At 42.2% G+C, this 22,204-nt stretch overlaps 1 protein-coding gene across 1 annotated transcript in view; it reads right to left on the bottom strand.

Annotated features, from left to right (window-relative positions):
* RBX1 (ring-box 1) overlaps positions 1-22,204 on the bottom strand; it is a 370,179-nt gene that overhangs the window by 299,764 nt on the left and 48,211 nt on the right. Inside the window, exon 2 of the mRNA XM_044076508.1 lies at positions 5,419-5,497. Within this exon, the coding sequence (XP_043932443.1) occupies positions 5,419-5,497 (79 nt within the window). The remainder of the gene's footprint in view (positions 1-5,418; positions 5,498-22,204) is intronic.

Consider the following 22,204-nt stretch of genomic DNA (forward strand, 5'->3'; position numbering starts at 1 on the left):
TGATCGGGATTAAAGATAATTATGAGACCTGTGATTATTACATATTCAAATGATAGCACCAATACTATAGACTGTGCAGCTGACAATAAAGACAACCCTGAAACACGGTGGTGCAGCGGTTAGCATTGTCACCTCACAGTAAGAGGTTCTCTGGTTCGATCCTCGGCTGGGGTGCCTTCTGTGCGGAGTCTGCATGTCCTCCCTGTGGTCACGTGGGTTTCCTTCGGGTGTTGCGGTTTCCTTCCACATCCCAGACATGCTTAGGTGGATTGGACACACTATAAATGGCCCTAGGTGTGAGTGCATGCATGTGCCTTCCGTGGAAGGTTGGGCGCCGGACTGGCAACTCGACACTGTAAAAAACTCTACTGCCAATCATGAGCGGACAGATGATCTGCTGTGGCGACCCGTAACCGGGAAAAGCCAAAAGAAGGAGGAGTGTATAGACCATCAAAGTCAAGTGCTGATGACCTAGAGGAATTCATAAATTTCTTGCAAGAAACACAGAAGGGGAGAATGATATTAGCTGGGGACTTAAATTTACCAGAAACAGACTGGAATAATATTGATTCCACGATGACAGAAGGAAATTATTCACAATGTACATTCAGGAACAATTGCTTCAGATTGTAAAAAACCTACCAGGGGACAAAACATACTAGACATTGTTTGTGTTCCTAAAAAAATACTGTTACTTCAAGTCAAGTTTTACCACCATTGACTTGCAATGATCATGGATTTATAAAGGCTAATTTCTTGCTAGATAAATTCAGCCAAACTGAAATATAAACCAATGTACAGAAAGTTAATTACAAATTATATGGAAGCAAAACAGTCACTATGTAAAACTAACTAGAGTGAAGTGTTCAGTGGAAAAACTGCAGATGGAATGTGGAAAGTTTTGAAAGAGAAATGGAGTACAAAAAAAAAAATTCAAAAAAATGTTTAACATCAGGATCTAGGCACACAACATCAGGGGGATATATTTCTATAAGAACAAGATATCCCAGAGTCATTTAGGCCCTTAAGTCTACTTTCATGTTGTGGAAAAATAATGGAGAAGGTAATACTGGTTACGTTATTGTCAGAACTGGAAAGGTTGAGACTTGAAACCATATACCAGCATGCATATGTTGAAAACAGATCTATTACCACCTGTAACATGATGTTCTACAACAATATAACAGCTATGAATGAAAAATTGTGCTGAGATGTAATTTATATAGATTTAACTTCAGCAGTTGACAGGGTAATACACAAAACACTGATCAAAAAATTAGTACAACTAGGTATTGCTGTACTTGTGATAAGATGGATAGCTGCATGGCTTACAAAAAGGACATGGCAAGTATCATACAGCAACTGGACAGGTGAAATCCTTGGTTACAGTCAGGGTGTCCCATAGGGCTCTGTCCTAGGCCCTTACTTCTTTAGACTGCACCTTTCGGCCCTAAATATTTCATCTGAGGTGTTCTACAGTCTATATACAGACAATCTGAAATTGGGTAAACTGATTACATGTGTTACATAAAAGGCATGTCTGCAAAATAACTTGACAAAATTGACCATTTGGGCACAGGAAAATAATATGCTGATAAATACATAAAAAATTAAGCATATGAGATTTGGGAGACAAACTGAAAGGTGAATATTTAATACAGCACACAGCGATTGAAACTGTAGACTCATTTAAGGACCTGGGTATGTGGGTAGATTCAGCTATGAGTTTTTCTAATCATATCAACCAATTGGTTGACAGTTATAGAACTGTAGGTTGTATAAAATATTTAAGTCTAGGAAATCAAAAGCGAAGTTATTGTTTGTTGTAGTTACATTAAACCCAAACTAGAGTATGGAATAACAATATGGAAACCCTATAAGAAAACAAGCATGAGTAAACTGGAAGGAGTACAGCGGAACATACCAAGGGCATCCACGGATGTGAAAATTTAAGTTATTATGAAAGATTAAAATATCTGAACTTGTACAGTGTCTCTTACAGATATTCAAGAGGAGATCTTATTCAAGCACATAGGGCATTTAAAGACAAATATCTCTGGAAGTGTTTGGGATTATTAAAAAGAACTAGAGAATCATCAGACAACCTATGCAGAAGATTTCTATAGGAATGAGAAGTGTACTAATTGGTTCTCTGACAGAGTAGCTGATGCATGGAACAGACTACCAAATTACATTACACAAGTACTAGTTTAGATATTTTTAACAGCAGCCTGGACATTTACTATGGGAACAAGTGTTTTGGTACACTGGCAAGCTAAAAGGGCATTAATACCAGTGCTTGAAATATAATTATGTATGCATCTTAACATTGCTTTCAGGTATTAGGCAGACTGCACAATAGCTGTGGATATCTTTATATGGAATTTGCCTACTACAAGAACATCTGCCTTGTTTCTTAGGAGCAGGAATACATTTAATGCATACTCTGCTGTCCAACACCCCCCTGGCAACATATAATTATCATCATCATTATTAATATTAATAATAAAGTACTACCTTATCTAGTCAGCCTAACAACTACAAAGGCAACATTTCCTCAAAGCAGTACTTATCTGAACTGAGATCTGGAGCAGGTCAAACAAAGCAGAATTACAGATGAAAGTGTCCCATGAACTACAGCAAGAAGGATCAAAATGGTGTGGCCAGGTGCCAGTTTTATATAGGAAACACACTAACATCACTAAGGGGTAGACAGTCACCCAGTCTGAAAGGTGAAAGTCAGGCCAGATGTTAGACCTCCATTAGTACAGCAACAGTGACATACATAAACAGCAACAATGGACTACACAGCTAAACTGACTGTTGCACCTCTTCACAATTCAGCTGCTCTTTTCAAATTGCTCCAGCCAAACTAAATTCCATCTTCTACAAATAACTTTCACATCTGAAACATCTTCCTTTCAGCTACAACCAAATTACAACTTGGCCCACAACATGAGCAATTCAAATGTCCACCAGCTCGCCTTACTTTCTTTCACAGTATGTGCTGCTATATTATGTCTTTATTCATTCTACAGTCTTGATAAACATTTTTATTAACCTACCCTGCATATCCAGTCACTTTGGTCTTACAAGTTCAGCGGTAACTACTATGCTGTCTACCCTTGCAGGTCATTTTAAGCCTAACCAATATCCCTTTTTGTGCTCAAAATAATCTGTCCCACTTGGTTATAGATAGACTTTACCCATTCTATGGTTAATAATTATATATTACTTCTAGTGAAAATAACTGGGATCATACCACAGATAATTTGAGGGGACCCGTGCATGGAATAAAGCAATAAGGAGCTGCCTCTGTCCATACGTAGTACAGGGGACAGTCATTGCAGTAAATTTTCTGTTTCCCATCAACAGACCTAAGTTGCACTTTAATATGGACAGGAATGAGCTTTGTTTTATGTGTATGAGAAGTCCGTTACACAGCAGCGGTATCCTCTGCAAGATGCACCTGCCCCATTCTTTGGTGTTGCAGAAGACATTTAGATCCCTAGGCAGAGTATTTCTGATGCCATCTGACTTGCTAATGTGCAGTAAATCCATCAGTAATGGGACAGAGCATGCATACTATTCCAAACACACGTCACCTCTTAGCAGTAAGCAGGATACCAAGTACAGTAATAGGGCTTTGAGTCGGTCCATGCAGGATGCCTTAACTTTCTATCTTTTCAGAAAGGTATCTCTGTCAGCGTTCCAGTTGTTGCATGCGTCTGAAGAAATCCATGCCAAAGAGGGCATTATATTCAATGACTGACATAATGATGGTTGAGTAAATGGTGACAATGACATCCCAAGATCAAACACAACCCCTATGTTTACTAGCTGTGGAATATACAAGTACTTTCATACAACAGACACATGTTGGTTAAAAGTTAGGTCACTGTCCACTTAAGTTCCCAAATCCTGAACTGGGTCAGCTCTTAGGGTGTATTCTTATTGTGGTAGTTCCCTGGGGTAGATGACTTCCCAAAGGATACAATGCATTTTTGGCATTTAGTTTCAGTCAATGATTTTTCCACCAGTCTTCTCTGAAGATCTCCACAACAATATATAATATTCCAGGCACAGTCCCGCAGATGAAGTGTACAGTGGTAGAACAGCAATGGACACTAGCCTTTCCACATCCCTTTTCGTGTACCCAAAGTATTGTACCATCACTCCCAAGTTTTCTTTTCTCTTTTTTTCTCTAGGTAAATACTATGTCTTGCCTATTTTACTGTCACTGAATTCAACCCATCACAATTAAAAGTTGTCCTTCAACTCTGCACTTCACTGCATTCAATTTCAGCTTTCAAGGATGCACAGTGGTGTAGACAGATAAAGCTCTGACTACAGTCCAGGTGGCCCAGGTTCGACTAGTGGATCAGGTGCCTGAAGCACAGTAAGGCATGGATGATGACGCCTATTGGGGAGGGTCACACACACGGATGCCTTTCTTATTATATCTCTAGTAGAGGCTGAGGACAAGCAAGGGATGCATATTCTGCACAGGAACAGGCAGGCAGACATTGGCTGAGTTGGCACAGAGACCATATGAAATGTAGTATCCCCCCATTGCACCCAATGGATATAGTCATGCTTGTGAGAGGGATAAAGGGAGGTTAGGGCTTAAAGACACACACACACACACACACACACACACACACACACACACACACAAGCAGTATGATGCTACACTGGGATGCCAAGATCTCCTCACCAGCCTCAAGGCTGGGTCAGAGCAAGTCTGGGGCATTAAGGAAGGACTTGTACAACCAATGGATGAGTACGGGCATCAAATCTAGCCAATGGTCAGCTGTGGGGATGCAATGCAATACCAATGTCAGCTTTCAGATGCAAACTAACTCTACCAGTGTTCCTACATCGCATCTGTTTGTAGACAAATAGTGGAGGTAGCAAGCCATTTTTCACAAGTCTAGACAATTCCCACACATCTTGTCCCGAGCATTCTTTTCTTTAGTCCATTTTCATACCGAGAAAGGGCTAGCCACCTGGCAGTGTGACCCGTGGCTCTAGAAGATAGTCAGTGTTAAAGTGACAAGTGACACCTTGACCCCCATGTACAAAAATGGGAAAAGGGGTTGGTGGTTGGATTTATGGAGAGGACTACATGGTCCTAACCTCCTTAAGTATGTCTTTAAACAATTTGCAATAAGTGTTTATGCCAACGTTTTTCAATTAATTCCAGCTGGTGTTCATGGATCTTTTCCAATAATGCATATTTTGTACACCTGTAAAATTAGAATTATATACTTTGATATAATACTTTTAAGAGTGAATGAGGCCAGAATGACTACTTAAAGCTATCTGGTGCACATTACTTAAAAAAATAATACATGCCACAAAACATCCTGAGTCTCAAAGAAATATATGTATGCTGTCAACATACTGAATACTTACAGAGGTCCATAATGTGATTTCTGCAAATGGCACAATTATCCACCACAATATCCCAGGCCCATAGTGCTACTGCATTCCACTTAAAAAAAAAAAAAAAAAAAAAAAAAAGAAAAGAAATATTAAAAGTTACTACTTGTTTAGTAAGGCAAACGAAGACACAGCTACTAAAAAAGTAAAATGCTTACACCAATACACAAACATCTAACAAAAATGGCAGTCTCAGTGGCAGAGAAATAAAGCCCTAATTATGACCCTGATGACCTGAATGCTAAAGAAGCTGGATGGGAAATATGCGAGTCAAAGTGATTAGCCAAAGTCAGCAGAGTTATCTTAGGGGAGGGGAGGAGGTAAAGCCCACAGTAATATCACTCAGCAGGAGCTTGGTATTTTACAGGTTAACCAACTACAGCTTAAGATTAGCACATTCATCAGTGTGCCTGTATTGTGGAGTCACACTAGTCCAGGATGCCACTGACAGGTTAAGTAAAACCCTAGACTTAAAGGACCACTAAGGGCAAATAATGAAGAAAACATATATTTTTTATCTTGCCATGATTTACTACACCTCCCAAAGCTGCCTGCAGCAAAATAAGTACTCATTCCTAATTTTATTTTGTTTTTACTCTTGTCTGCCCTCATGGGGACAGACATCATGATTCCTTTGGAAAGCTAAATTTGTCCCATAATGCACAAACTGAAAACAAATAGCCCTACCATTTGTTGCCAACTTCCATTCACCTGAAAAAAACTGCCAAGTTTGAGAGTCTGCAGCTCATGTGTCATTGACTGGTATGCGCTGAGTTTTATAAATGTTGCTCCTACTGATGTACTACACATTCTCTGAAAGAAACTTGCAAAAGTGTCAACAAATTACTGAGATAAAAACGACTTTTCACAAGGAGCAGTTTTGCAAGTTTCAGTTCTTGGCCTGGTTACTCCTCCCATCTCCCCTCCTTCAGTGGGCTACAGTCTAACATTTCCAGCTTTACTAGATTCAACTATTTAGTCAGCTTTGCATGACAAACATAATAAAAATCACAGCCTGGTGTGCCACTAAATCTGTTCCCTTGTATGTCGCTTCACTTCTGAATAGCATTTCCCGGGGGGGGGGGGGACGGACAAAAAAAAAAAAAGCAAACACATCGATCCAGAGTTTAGGCCAGTCTACCCATTTTTTAAAATGTGCTCAGTAAAATATTCAACTTGTAATGCATTTTGGCTGCTCACATGGTTATCTTTACATAGTTATTCTCTTATAGTATAACCTGAGCTTATGGTATTTAATGGTAAATTTTACAACAGTTCTCAGTTTCTTAACAATGAACTCCCAAGCCTCTGATGTGACCTAGTACTTTTTCTTACTATTGCTTTATCTAGTTTGTCTTAGTTGTATACCTGTAGCATCTCTCTCATCCTCTCAGCAACAGACTCCTGGAGAAAACTTCCAAAGCAGATACTTGAATTGAAAGAGTAACAGCAGCTGTAGCAGTGATACCACACTCCAAAACAATGCACTCAAACATAGTACTGACAAACACTGGGGAGTGTTGTTGTATCTTTCTGCATTTCCCGGTTAGGGGTCGCCACAGCGGAACTCCAGTCCGCTAATGACTGGCAGTAGATTTTTACGCACAGACTTGCCAGGCCTGACGCACAACCTTCAACGAAGGTACGCCCATTCACACATGCCTCCACACAGAAGACGCTTTAGCTGAGAATCGAACAGAACATCTTACTGTGAGGCGACAACGCTACCGCAGCACCACCACGTCTGAATCAAGCAGTGATGAAATTGCTAGGGACTTCACTGAGCACAATTTTATTCTTAATCTCTCCATTTCATAATCCATAACATTCACACCACACTTAAAGGCACACCTCCACCTTCCACAAACACAGCTACCAACACCCACACAACATACCAATCAAATTTAAGGCTTTTCCCACCTCTCTGCAAAACACTGCTGTAATGGCTTTGTCAAACAAATGAAAATGATTGATGGGTGTTGGTTCAGGGCTTCCATCCATATCTCTCAACAGTACAGATTTTTGCAGAAAGTCCAGATTTTTTTGCCTGCTTTTCATAAAATTGCAGTTTTCTGTCAAATCACCGGCAAATCATTGAACACTGAAGTCAGAAAGCTGACAGGCATTTGATTTTCAGACTTCATATCCTTAAGAAAATTCAATCTAATGCAAAACCTGTTTATCAACTTTCTAACTGTGTAAGTGCAATATTTATAAATTGTCCCAATTTTAGGGCCTTGGTCCCAGATTATTTATGGCCTTGTCCAGATTTCTTGTTCTATGGTGTTGAGAGGTATGCTGCCATCCTTTCGTACTGGAGCCAGTCCACTGCACTTGCACAAGTGTCCCCCTCAGCAGGGCAGCAAGCAGGTATCAGTGAAGATTTGCTTTATAGTTCTTTTACACCACACATACACAGACAATGATACACAGTTAATGTGGACAAATCTGTTTGTTCAAAGTCACCAAACTTTTCTCCAAACCCAGTTTTATGACACCTGCTACCAATCCACTTGACAGTCTGCAGCTGTAAATCTCGTTGACCATGTTGTTTCTTTTCCTTGGTTTCGTCTCTCTTACTTATAATGTTACTTTCACTCATTTTTTTCTCCCGTCTCCCATATCTATCCTAATTATTACTTCTAACAAATACTTTTTTTTCACTCTTTCTTCACTCTTTCTTCTCTTCCTCTCCTCCTCTTTATCCACTATTGGAACTTTTCCACTCTGACATTTGCTTTATGAGTAAATAAGGAACTGTCACCCTTATACTGTCAGCACATTTCAATGTTACATAATATTGTATTTAGTCTAATAGGTTCATAGGTAGGTACTAGGCTATCGGCCCAAGGGCCTAAGTAAGCCTAGCCAACAACGTTCCCTGGATTATGCCACCCAAGAAAGTTTTTTTCCTGTGCCACTGTCGAGCAGAACCACACAAGTGATTCCCGGGGTATATTTCCTATTTCCCATCAACTCAAAGATTTTTCTTGAAGAGTGCCAATAGAACTTTGCTTGACATAGATGGGTAACTTGTTCCAGAGTAGCTTGTTCCAGAGTATAAGAAGTCTCTGGGACAGGAATCTATCCCTCCAGCATGTCCTGTTTATTGTGGTGACAAGGTTTAGGTCCCTAGAACGTGTAGCTCAGAGGGATTGGGATTTCTTTAGGTGTAGCATGTCCAACAGCTCTGGGTTTGACATAGCTTTATATGTTAGACAGAAATCACCTCCGAGTAGGCGATATGCTACGGAATAAAGCTGGAGTCTTTTGAGATGGTCAGTGTAGGGCATTTGTTTGAGGCCAGTAATCCTCTTTGTGAGGTAGTTCTGTGGCCTTTCCAGCTGTTGCAGATGTCTTGTGAGGTACATTCCAAAAGGGGCATTGTACTCTATAATGGGTGTAATGAGTGTCGAGTAGAGGGGAACAATGACCTCTTTTTTCCTGGATGAGAACCCTTTTGTGATGAGCTGTGCCACGTAGAAGGACTTCCTGACTACTGTGGCGATGTGATTAACAAAGGAGAGACTACTGTCCACCTGGGTCCCAAGGTATCTTATCACACATTCGGTGTTAAGTAGACTGCTGCCTACGTGATAGTGCATGGGTACAGAGTTTTTACCAAAGGGGATGACAATGCACTTTTTGGCATTGAGACTGAGGCCATGGCTCTGACACCAGGCATCTGTCTCAGTGAGGATCTTCTGTAGGATGCCCACACGACGATGATTCCTAGTTTGCAGTCATCTGCGAACTTCGTTAGCCAGAGGCCCTCTGTGTTAGCCTGTACTTCAGAGAAGTAGATACCAAACAGGAGAGGTCCCAGGACTGAACCCTGTGGTACTCCACTTGTCACTGGTTTGATGTCAGATTTGGAGTCTGCAACTTTTACAGTGTGGGTTCTGTCAGTGAGCCAGTTGGCAACCCATCTTGTGACGTAGGGGATTTATACCTAGTTTAATGAGTTTAGCTATAATTCCAGAATGGGGAATGGTGTCAAGATAGGCTGTGTGAACCACCTTAGCTTCATCTACGGCTTTGGTGACTGCCTCAAAGAAGTTGATTAGGTTCAGGATGCATGATCTTCCTTTCACAAACCCGAACTGGGTGGGGTCCAGAGTTTGGAGGTTACCAATGTCTTTGTTTGAGTTCCACGATGATATGTTCCATGGACTTGCAGACCAGGCTTGTCAGGCTAATAGGGCGATAGTTCCCAGGATCAGTGATGGCTCCCCCTTTGTGGAGTGGGGTAACTGTTGCTGTGCGCCACTCAGTGGGCACAAAGCCTGATGGGAGGCTATGAGTGAACATGGGGAGCCAGTTCTTTCTGAAGTTCATGTAAAACACAGCCTGGGATGTTGTCCAGTCCCATGGATGCTGTGTTTTTGGCTTTAGAGAGTGTAGCTTTTACCTGTGTAGTTGTGATTAGTTGGACTCTGCATTCTTCCTGTATAGATATGGGCCCTTTAGGATGCGAGAGGTTGGTAAAGTTACCACTGAACCTATCTGCCAGGATGTTGGCAATATCAACTGGTTCTGTAATTTTCATGCCGTTGTGCTGTAACTCAGAGCAGATCTGGTTGTTGCCATTGAGATTCTTGACATAGCTATAGAATGCTTTGTGGCTGTCCTTAGAATCAGTGAGGATTTTATTTTCATAGCTAGCTTTGGAGGCTTTTATAAGGGATCTCAGCTTCTTACGGAGGCTGACCAGGGAGCTCCACCACTCATGGGATTTTACTCTCTTTTGCAACTATTTCTTCCTTCTGTTGTACAGTTTGTTTATGGCAGGGGACCACCAGATTGGCTTCCTTTTTTTGGAGGATAGCTTCTAGTTTCTGTTTGGGATAGCACGATCCATGCTCTCACGCAAGTGCTTATAGACTGCATTTGTGTAGGATTCAGCAGTCGTAACTGTATTGTCCATCTGCATGGGTGTCATGAAGTTCGCCACTTCTGTCAAACATGAAGTTGGCTTTGGAGAAATTTTTTACCATGGTTTCCTTAATGGGGGGTGGGGGCGGAATGTGGATATCTAGGGTGATTAGCTTATGGTCGGATCTGACCAACGAGGAGTTGACTTCGGGTGTGGAACACCGGTCACTCCTGTTGGTAATGGCTAGGTCTAGGATATTGTTGCCCTTGGTGGGGTCTAGGATATTGTTGCCCTTGGTGGGGGTGTGGGTAAGTTGATACAGGGCACTGGAATTTATGAATTCCAGAAAGCGTTGAGCAAAGGAGTTGGTACACGAGTTTTCCAAGTTAATGGTGGGATAGTTGAAATCGCCCATTATTAGGGAGTTTGGCTGAACCTTACTATTTTCCATTATATCAAGAAATGAGGAGTGGGAATCCTGGGGCATGATGGGGGATCTGTAGCAAGCTACAATTTGGATTGCAGGTTTGCCCAGAGTTAGTTGCCCTTGGATAACCTCGGATGCATTATGCTGAGCAACTAGCATGGAGGTGTGGATATCCTTAATGAATATGGACACACCTCCACCTTTGGTGTTCCAGTCCAGGTTACATGGCCGAAAAATGTGGTACGAGTTATAGCCTGGTAGTGCAGGGGTGCTCTTTGGAGTCTTGAACCAGGTCTCGGTCACTGCACAGATATCTATGTTCTCCATTTTAAGGAGTGCCTTGAGTGAGTGCATTTTGAGATTTAGACTTCTAGCACCGAGTAGCATTACCCTCAGTTTTTGTTTGCCTGCTCCTGTTATGGTGGTGAATTTGTTCATAGGTTCATTCTAGGCCATCTGCCCTAGGGCATTTATAAACCTAGCCAGAGTGTGTTTGGCTTTCCCCACCCATTTTAAATTAATTTTGCTATGCCCTTTTTCGAGGTTAGTATACTGTGCCTCTGTCTAACAGTGCACAGAAGTGATACCCGGGGTAAACCTACGATCTCCCATCCACTCATCAAGATTCCTCTTGAAGAGAGGAAATGAGGGACTCTGCCTAACCTGGACTGGGATTTTATTCCAGAGTGAAGGGAGCCTCTGGGTTATGAATCTGTCCCTTCAGCATGTCCTATTTATTTCAGTGCTGAGGTTCAAGTCTCTCGAGCTCGTAGCTCGATGGGATTTGGATTTTCTGAGGTGCAGCATGTCCATTAATTCCGGGTTGGACATGGCTTTATACGTCAGGCATAGATCGCCTCTGAGCGGGCGATATGCCACTGAGAAGAGCTGGAGTTTCTTTAACCAGGCAGCATATGGCATCTGTTTGAGCCCTTTGATCCTCTTGGTGGGGTACTTTTGGGGTCTTTCCAGTTGCTGCAGGTGTCTGGTAAGGTACATCCCAAAGGGGCATTGTACTCAATTATGGGTCTGATGAGGGATGAGTAAAGAGGCACGATGACCTCCCCTGATCTAGATGTGAATCCCTTCATGATTAAGTGGGCTACATAAAATGTTTTTCTAACCACACTTTGGCCACGTGGTTGTTAAATGAGAGATTGCTATCAACTTGGGTCCCCAGGTCCCTAATTACTTCTTTTTTTACTAATTACTTGTCATTTGAACCTTGTCTAAAAAAGGCACTACAGGGGCGGCAAGAGCCTTCGCCAGTATCTGGAATCCCATGGGCGACAGGCGCAGGCCATCTCTGGCAAATCATCATGGTCTGTTGACCATGTCGTCCCAGGCAGACAGATACTGGATTCCCCTTAGAATGACACCAGAAGCTTAGCCAAATGCTGAAGTCAATCATTTTGTCCTTGTACTGCGGTATCATTCTGGGCGATGGCAGAATGTTACTCAGGGCTAGGGTCATATCTGCCTGGGCTACAAGATCGGAGAGCTCTTCCATGTCTCTTTTCATGTAGTCCAGGGAGGTACTTCTTCAAGTCATTCACACCAACATGGACAATGACAGCGTCATATTTGTACTTGTTGTGGAGTGACCTGAATGCGTGGGTTATGTGGCGGATCCTGGTACCCGACAGGCAACTGACACTAACCGTCTCCTTGTTTAGTCTGGTGAGTGGTCATCAGTTTGCCTGACTATAGAGTCACCTATGACTAGTGTGTTGGGTACGTTGTTTTGCCCAATATATTATATATGTTATTTTATATATATATATATATATATATATATATATATATATATATACACGTTTGCCCATAATATATGGATAAGTGAGTGGGATTCAAGGAAACATTTTCCTACCTTCTGTTTTTTTTCTTAAGTTATGGATTTTTCTTGGTATATGGATTGATTTTCTTAGTATATTTTATTTTTTTACTTATTTTCCATTTGTTTACCAGGTTATTTTGACTGGACACAAGGTGACAATTTTCAGCGAAGGCTCGGGGAGAAAAGCTCCAACACAGCTATTTTGTACAAAGAACATAGAAAATATAAAAGGAGTAAAATCAGAGTCACAAATATTTGTATTAATCTATGTATTTACAGTATACTGACAAAGTACTTAGTCACATCAGAAGCTTGGGAGGTCATTGTTAAGAAACTGAGAACTATTGTAAAGCTTGGCACTGAATACCATAAGTTCAGGTTATGCTATAAGAGAATAACTATGTAAAGATAACCATGTCAGCAGCCAGAATGCATGATAAACTGAATGTTTTACTGTGCGTGGATAGACTGGCCCAAACTCTGGACTGATGTGTGTGCTTTGTTTTTTATTTTTAGTTTTGTTTTTTTTTTTTATTCCTGGGGAAATGCTATTCAGAAGTGAAGAGACATACAAGGGAACAGATTTAGTGGCACACCAGACTGTGATTTTTTTTATGTCTATTGTCATGCAAAGCTGACAAAATAGTTGAATCTACCCAAACTGGAAATGAGAGACTGTAGCCCACTGAAAGAGGGGAGATGGGAGGGGTAACTTGGCCAGGAATTGAAACTTGCAAAACTGCTCCTTGCGAAAAGTCTTTATCTCAGTAATTTGTTGACACTTTTGCAAGTTTCTTTCAGAGAATGTGTAGTACATCAGTAGGAACAACATTTGTAAAACTCAGCGAATACCAGTCAATGACACATGAGCTGCAGACTCTCACACTTGGCAGTTTTTTTTAGGTGGTCCATTCTAAGTGAATGGAAGTCTAGTCTGACAATAAACGGTAGGGCTATTTGTTCTCAAGTCTGTGCATTATGGGACAGATTTAGCTTTCCAAAGGAATCACGATGTCTGCCCCCATGAGGGCAGACAAGAGTAAAAATAAAATTAGGAAAGAGTGCTTATTCTGCTGCAGGCAGCTTTAGGAGGTGCAGTAAATCATGGCAAGATAAAAAATATACGTTTTTTCATTGTTTGCCCACAGTGGTCCTTTAAGCACATTGCTGTTGACAACGCAGAGCTGTGTAGTGCACCAGTAAAGGAGATAAAATGTACGTCATGCTGCCAGCAGTCATTTTCTCCATCAGGGAGCAGTCGCTAGTCTTTGGGGATAAGCTAAACACTTGGAGGAAGAGAAGAAAGGTGCGGCACAAAATGGCTGTCTGATGACACAACAGCTTATTAAAGGAAAAGCTAGACCCTAACCAAACACACATCTAAGAGTTTACTACTATATATAGAAATGTGTATGCATACAAATAGAAGCACATACATGTATACAAGTGCTTTATGTATATACACACAGGCACATATAAACACGCACATGCTCACACAGCCAACATATACATCCAACTCATAAAAACTCATATGACAGAGAGCCCAATCTTAAGATCAATAGAGTCCCAGCCTTATCACGTGAAACCTGTAATTTACTCTTCTGACAAGTTTTTCACTCAAAGTGACAGGTTTGAACATTTCAACATATCAGAATGTGTTCCCCATATAAATAAATGGCTATCCTTCAGAGACCCAAATGAGCCTTCTTTAAAAAGTTGTGCATATTAAAAGGAAGTTACAAGCAGCCATTTACCCTGAAATGGAAATAAATAATTTCAAGGAGTACCCTAATAGCAGAAAAAAAAAAAAAAAGACTGGGGAAAGGGGGGGGGGGAGAAATTGCAGACTAAGGTTGGATCTCAGCAACAAAGACTTAACATGTGCAGTGTAAAAGGCAGAGGGTCCATATACTTTAAAGCATAATGTGGCAAGACTGTTCTATTGGGGATTGCAACCATTACAATACTGAAGTAGCATTGAAGCATTGGAAACATGAGCCACAAAGTATTATAGAAAATGATTTAAGTTTATATCACATGGGATAACCCATTACCAACAGAAACCAGATATAGTAGTCTGTGAAGACTAAAGTAGCACTGATCGCTGAAATCACTACACCCAGTGATTACAGTGCCTTATGTACAGAGAGACAAAGTCATAAAATACCAGGATTTGCAGGCAGAAACAACAGCAATGTGGAAGAAGGATACAGTACAGTTTTGTACCTACCATAAATGTAGATGTCCGATAGGTATGCATCTGCAGTCCTTACATATGGGTTGTCCTGCCTCAGGCAGCCCTTCGGTCGGTCGGATTCCAAAGTCTGGGTCCGGCGTCAGCTGATGTCGCCCTTTTCCCCGACGTCAGAGCACCTGGGGTATAAAAGCGCCAGCCGATGCCATCTTCCTCAGTTTTTCTTGCCCCAGATGCCAGGTGCCCTCTAATGAAGGCTAAATTTGGAGAGATGCAAAAAATTCCAAACATGCACAGTAATATCAAACAAATACACCATAATAGATAACCCCAGCTACCTAGAAAGAGGGATAAATACTCAAGGAATACCACAGAGGGGTAGGAGGGAGGGAAATCCTGACTGCAGATGCATACCTATTGGACATCTACATTTATGGTAGGTACAAAACTGTACTATGTCCTTCAAGGATGCATCTGCAGTCCTTACATATGGGTAGAATACCATAGCCAAGCTGGGAGCGGTAGGACCTAAGAAAAGGATGGTGTAGCTAAAATGCCCTGCAGGACTACAGTAGCAAAGCCTGCTCTGGATCTGGAATATAAAGGTAAGTTGTAATGCTTGGAAAATGTATGCACGGAGCTCCATGTAGCAGCTTCTAAGATGTCCTTTGTAGCCACCCCTCTTAAGAAGGCTGTGGAGGTGGCTGTGGCTCTGGTGGAATGAGGTCTAATGTTGGCTGGCACAGTTTTGCCATGAAAAGAGTAACAGAATCGGATGCAATTCCCTATCCATTTTGAAATTGTCTGTTTGGAAATTGCTTTTCCTTGTACACCAGCAGCATATGCTACAAAAAGCTGGTCAGTTTTCCTGCAAGTCTTAGTTCTGTCCAAGTAGTAGCACAACTGTCTGTGAATGTCCAGGGTATGCAGAAGTTTCTCTCCTTTATTTTGTGGATTTGGAAAGAAGGTAGGCAGGTGAATAGCTTTGTTCAGTGAGACCCTGGATACCATCTTTGGCCTGAAAGAAGGATTGGTTATCAATGAGACTCTGTCCTGGTGAAAAGTAAGAAATGGTTATAGGGCCTGTAACTCGGATACTCTTCTTGCTGAGGTTATGGCCAGAAGGAAGGCAGTCTTCCAAGACAGGAATTGTAGTTCTGCTGATGCTGCTGGTTCAAAGGGAGGTAGAGTTAACTTTTCCAACATGAAGTTAAGGTCCCATGTAGGCACTGGTGGTTTCCTTGGAGGGTTGATGTTTTTTATCCCTCTTAGAAACTGCTTTAGCAGCGGATGAGAAAAGACAGGTGGATCAGTGTTGTACTCTGCTGAAATTGCTGAAGCATGAATTTTTATGGAAGAGTAAGAAAGGCCATTGTGGAGCATTTCTGCCAAGTATTCCAGGATATGTGGAATGCTCATTACTGTCGGATCTTGGCCCCTTGTGGAGTTCCAAGTGCGAAATCTTTTCCATTTTGCTGAATATGCCTTTCTTGTGGAAGGCCGCAGAGCTTCCTTGAGGATATCCTTTACCCTTTTGGATAGTTTATCCAGGCGAGGAGTCAAGGTATTTTCCAGGCTGTCAGCTGCAAGGTTTTTAGGCTGGAGTGCAGAGTTTTGTAATTGTGCTGTGTCAGAAGAAGTGGCCATTGTGGTAGAGGCCACGGTTTCGTGCGTGACAAGCTCCTTAACAGTGGGTACCAGTGTTGTCTTGGCCAGTCCGGAGCTATCAGAATCACTTTTGGTTGTTCTGTCCTGATCTTCAGTAAGACCTTGGTCGTTAACGGAAGAGGTGGAAATGCATATACTGTTAGAGTATTCCAGCTGAAAGAGAGAGCGTCCACTTTCCATGCTTGTGGATGGTACGTCCTTGTGCAGAATTTCTTCAGTTGATGGTTGTGGTGGGAGGCAAAAAGATCTATGTTTGGCCTTCCCCATGACTGTGTTATTTGAAGAAAGGTGTCTGGGTGCAGCATCCATTCGTGTGGATCCATGATGCTTCTGCTTAGGCTGTCCGCCAGTACATTTTCTTTTCCTGGTACACACTGGGATTGCAGCTGTATATTGAGTTTTAGGGAAAGTTCCCAAAGATTTATTGCCAGCCTGCAAAGAGGGTAAGAATGGGTACCTCCTTGCTTGTTTATGTACCACATAACTGTGGTATTGTCTGTCTTTATTAGCAGGTGGCCTTGATGTAGGAAGTTCTTGAAGGCCTCAATTGAATGTATCACTGCCAGCATTTCCTTTTGGTTTAAGTGTAGGTGAATTCTGTGTGTGTCCATTGTCCTTGTATGCATCTGCCCTCCATGTGGGCTCCCCAACCATGGTCCGAGGCGTCCGTTGTAATGGTTTGGCTGATATTTGGTTTGCTGAAAGGCAGACCCATGTTTGACTGGCTTGCTTGAGCCCACCACAGAAATTCCTTTTGAAGGCATGGAATGAGGGGGATCAAAGCTTCTAGGCTGTGACTGTGTTGAGACCAAAGACTCCTTAGGTACCATTGTAGTTTCCTCATATGCAGCCTTGCTTGTGGAACCAGAAGAATGCAAGATGCCATGAAACCCAGGGCCTGCAGGATTTTCCTTGCAGTCAGTTGGGTCTGTTTTGTCAGGTTTCTGAAATAAACCGGTAGTTGTTCTTGTTCTTGTTTTTCTTCTGTGAGAAAAGCCATTTGGGTGATTGTATCTAGTTTTGCACCCAGAAAAATTATTCTTTGGGATGGAACAAGTCTTGATTTCTGAATGTTGACTGTGTATCCCAAGGCATGAAGTAGGCGGATGGCATAATTCAAGTGTTTTACCAATGTTTGTTGGCTGTCCGCTTGTATAAGGCAGTCATCCAGATATGGGTATATTTGAATCCCCTGAAGTCTGCAATGTGCAATTACTGATGCCAGGCATTTCGTGAATACTCTGGGCGCAGTAGATAAGCCAAAGGGCAATGCTGAGAATTGATAATGCTCTGAACCTGCAAGAAATCTGAGGTGTCTTCTGCAACTTTGTCTGATAGGGACATGCAGGTATGCCTCCTTGAGGTCTAGAGTTACCAGCCAGGACCCCTTGCCCAGCATGGGAAGGAGTTGCTGTAAGGTCAGCATTTTGAATTTTGGCACAATTAAGTATTTAGGGCGGACAAGTCCAGAATAGGCCTCCATTGCTTTTCTTTTCTTGGGACAAGAAATAGTCTGGAATAAAATCCTTGGCCTTGTTCTATGAGAGGAACCTTTTCTATTGCTTTCATTTGCAGTGGGTTGGAAATTTACTTGAAAGCCTCTGTCCTTTGATTCGGTGGCAGATTTGGCATGCCTTGTCTTTTTGGTAATGTATGAAAATGGAATCTGTATCCTTTGTCTATTATTTGCAGTATCCATTTGTCCCTTGTAATAATGTGCCAATTTTCTGAGAATAAAGATAGCTTTCCGCCCAAAGGTGCTTCCAATTGAGCCCTGGTTGGCGGGGTCAGAGTCAAGTCATTGAGTTTGTCCTTGTACAGCAGGTGCAGGTCCTGCACTACCTCTTTGGTTAGGAGGCTGCCATTGACGTCCTCTGCAAGAGCCTCTAGCTTGCCCTCTACCTCTGGCACGTCTATTTTTGCCTCTTTGAAATCTGTCTGTGTCTGGAAAGGACCAATTCTTAGAAGGCCAATTTCTGCTGAATCTTGGTGGCTGGACCTGGAGAAAATCTTTGACTGTCTGTACTGACTTAGCCTTTTCCTCAAATTTCTTTAAGACCTCTTGAGCTGTGGAACCAAATAACTTTTGTTTTTCCAGGGGTGCATCCAGAAGCTTTGCTTTAACATGATCTGGCAGTGTTTGTTCCTTCAGCCAAGCATGTCTACGTACGACTGCACCTGTCATTGCTGACCTACATGAAGCTTCCAATGCATCATAACCACACTGTAAAAAATGGTTGCTAACCTGCTGGGAGTTATGTACCAGATCCTGAAGTGCCTTGCGATCTAGGGGTTCAGGAGAGGTTAGCTTTTTATGCAATTCATCTAACAGATATTCTTGATACTGTATCATATGGAATTGACAATTCAATGCTCTCATAGAAAGAGTGGAAGAAGTGTAAACCTTTTTACCCCATCTCTCTAAGGCCCTGGATTCCCTTTCAGAAGGAAGTGGGTTCTTAGTAGTGGAGGTTGCAACCCCTTTAGGCCCCTGGGAAATAGTTTCTGGGTCAGCTGAGTGGCCCTTGTAAAGGAATAGATGTGTGTCCAGGACCCTATAGTACCTGTCGGGTTTGACAGGAGCCGGAGGGAGGGAGTCTGGGGAAATACTAGACTGAGTACACATCCTCTATAACATTTAAAACAGGAGGAATAGCCAAAGGTCTATGCTGAGGCAAACGCAAAAAGTCCTTAACCTCTTCCTGGAATCAGAGAATTCCTGGCCTTGCCATTTAAAATGCTCTCTCATGCAGTGAAGGGTCTCTCCAAAGGACAACTCTTCAGGGGGGGGGAGGCCGAGGGAATAGATTCCTCAGCATCAGAATCCTCGTAGGCCGGAAAGGCCTCCTCCTGGTAATCTGAAAGGGCAGAGTCATCTGAGGCCTTATCAGAGGACTGGGGGTCTGTCTGCTCAACCCTGGGCCTTTTGCCTGGAGGAGGATGAGAGCCCCTGTCTGGGTGTGGCTGAGAGCCCCTGATTAAGGAGATAAGGTCCTCAGCTAAACTTAAAATCTGTTTTCCTGTAGAGGATCCCTGAGGACTAGCCTTGGGAGGGAGAGATTTTGGCTGTTTAGCAGCTTTAGCACGTGTAAAAGCCTTAATGGACATGGATACAGGAGGCCTGGCTGCCCCACGTGCTGGGGTAGTTTTATCCACAGGAATGGTGTCGGATATCTCCGGAGCACTGGTTTCAGAAGGTGATTCTAAGACCGACCCAGTGGAAGCCTCCGGTACCGGCTGTGCGGTGTTGTCGGTCGAAATCGGTAGAGATTCGGTTTCAGCAGAGACCGAGACACTAGCGGTAGGCCTGGGCGTGGAGTCTGCCGGAACCGCGGACTGCGTGCATCGGTCCTTCTCCTTACATTTTTTGGGTAAATGAGCTGTCGGAAGCTCCGACGGCATTTTATAGCAGTAAATTTGCCCAAAATATTCCTCTGCAAACTCTGCCAGACGCCCAAGAGTGAGTCTATTGAAGGAAGCACAGGCTGTGCAGGCCGAGACGCCGTGGTCTGGGCCTAGGCAAGGTAAGCAGTAAGAGTGGAAATCCTTATGAGGTATTTGTTTCCCACATTTTAAACAATTATTAACTTAAACCGTTTGATCTGACATCGGCTGTGGCAAGAAAGAGTCCCCAACGGGGTACTTAGCTTTTTTGAAGACTTCGGTAGCTGAAGTCACAGGAGCTGGCCGACCGGCACTTGCGAACTGCTTCTGCTTCGGGCACCGTGCAGCAAGAAAGACTGAGGAAGATGGCGTCAGCTGGTGCTTTTATACCCCAGGCGCTCTGACGTCGGGGAAAAGGGCGACATCAGCCGACGCCGGACCCAGACTTTGGAATCCGGCCGACCGAAGGGCTGCCTGAGGCAGGACAACCCATATGTAAGGACTGCAGATGCATCCTTGAAGGACATCCGGACAGTTCCAGTAATAGTAGGTGCAACAGACTTCATAAAAAAGAATTTACAAAAAAAAAAAAAAAAAAAAAATCTTTTCACCTATTGTATTTTCTTGGTTATGCTTATGAAACAGTTTATGCACTACTTTCCATTTGTAAAATATTTATTTTTTGTATAGCAAGTGTTGTTCTATATTACGGTCTTTTTGTGGCGCTTTTCTCCCCGGGCATCTACTGAAAATGGACAAGCATCCAGCTAGACTAGCCCGGTCAACAAATGTAAAATAAAATAAATAAATACAGTCTTATTTATTTATGTATTCTCCTGATCATGTTACTTCATATGAATTACAGAGTGTGTCAATTCTGGGCATGTTGCGCGTGCTGTGAAGAGTACTTTTGGCTAACATCAATGATACAAAACACTAATTTCACAAACTTTAATTACACTTTGACTCAGGAATGGGGTCCATTTCAGTCATGGTATTAGAAAACCAAAAGACGTGGAGAAATTAAACCAGAGTAGAAAAAAAAGACCCATTTGCTATCCTTAACCTTTCTGACTGGAGTTATGTTTAGGATGCCCAGAGAATATAAAATAAATCTTCTCCCAGACTAGCAGTGACTGCACTGGGAAATGGTAGAGTTGAGCTGTAATAACCAAAAGTATTTAGAGTATAGGGAAGAAGCCCTTGAAGGATTACCAAAAATAACTTGTTTGCCGAGGCTGAAAGAAGACCACAACAACAAGCAAACACAAGCCGGCCTTTGGCTATAAAGTAATAAATAAAGCAGTAAAAACAAGAGAAGTATAACCACGGCTTATGTCTGGGAAGGAGTATGTGCGAAAAGTACTCCAAGCACATGGCACTCGTAGGGGGAGTCAAAGAGCATTGTGAAAACAAAATTGATAAGCTAGTGTGACAAACAGAAAACACGTGAAGATTTTCAAGTCTCTACTGAGATTATCATTGAAGAGGAAATGCTCGGAATACAGCTTGCTGAGCAGAGATATCATCATTTACAGCCTAATCCCATAAATACATGGCCTTCTTCCACAAAGAACAAGAGGAGATTCTCCCCAGCACATGCCATTTGTAGTTGTTCCATTCAACTTGTACTGGTTATGAAAGTGCCTCTCAAATAGAAAGTAGATCTCATTTTCATTACCCAACAAATGGGCATCTGCAACGTCAAAGAAACATCACCCCCAATGAACTGAATGGAATCTTTAATGGGTGTCCAATCCCATGTTGTAGGTATCTAATTAGGGTGCCACATGGGAAGGCTACTAAAAAGTAGCACCCACTATGGCTTTATAACACGTATAAGCAAGAAATACATAAAAGTTTCCCAGACACTCCATTGGCTTAGAACTACTAGAATTTGGGAGTGTTAAGCAGTACTTAAACAAGAGCACAGGGATAGCAGCAGTCAAGAAACAAACTAAAATGATTAGAGCACATCTACACTTTTTCCAAGTACAGAATAAATGTACAAATAGGAATATAAAACCAAATTAAGGGTAGAAAGGATCTTCCAGGACACCACTGAAAAAAAAGTTTAAAAGATGATCAGCATTGCAACACCAAGAAGACAGGGCTGTGGCAGGATGACCAGAATTCACAGATTTCCAAAATGCACTATTTTTCAGTCTCTTCTAATTCTGATGGTACAACCAACAGCACATCTTTATAAAAAACAAATAATAAATAAACTAAAAAAAAAAAAAAAAGCCCAATACAACAAAATAAGAGGGGAGCAGTGACAAAAACCATGAGTATGGAAGAAATAGAGGCTGAAGACACACTAAAATGGCAGAGTTTGGAGCAAGAAATAGCAAGCTGCAAGTATCAAATCTT

Source organism: Protopterus annectens, chromosome 1.part1 (genome assembly GCF_019279795.1).
Source record: "Protopterus annectens isolate FY-2018-M chromosome 1.part1, PAN1.0, whole genome shotgun sequence".
Classification (NCBI taxonomy): Eukaryota; Metazoa; Chordata; order Ceratodontiformes; family Protopteridae; genus Protopterus; species Protopterus annectens.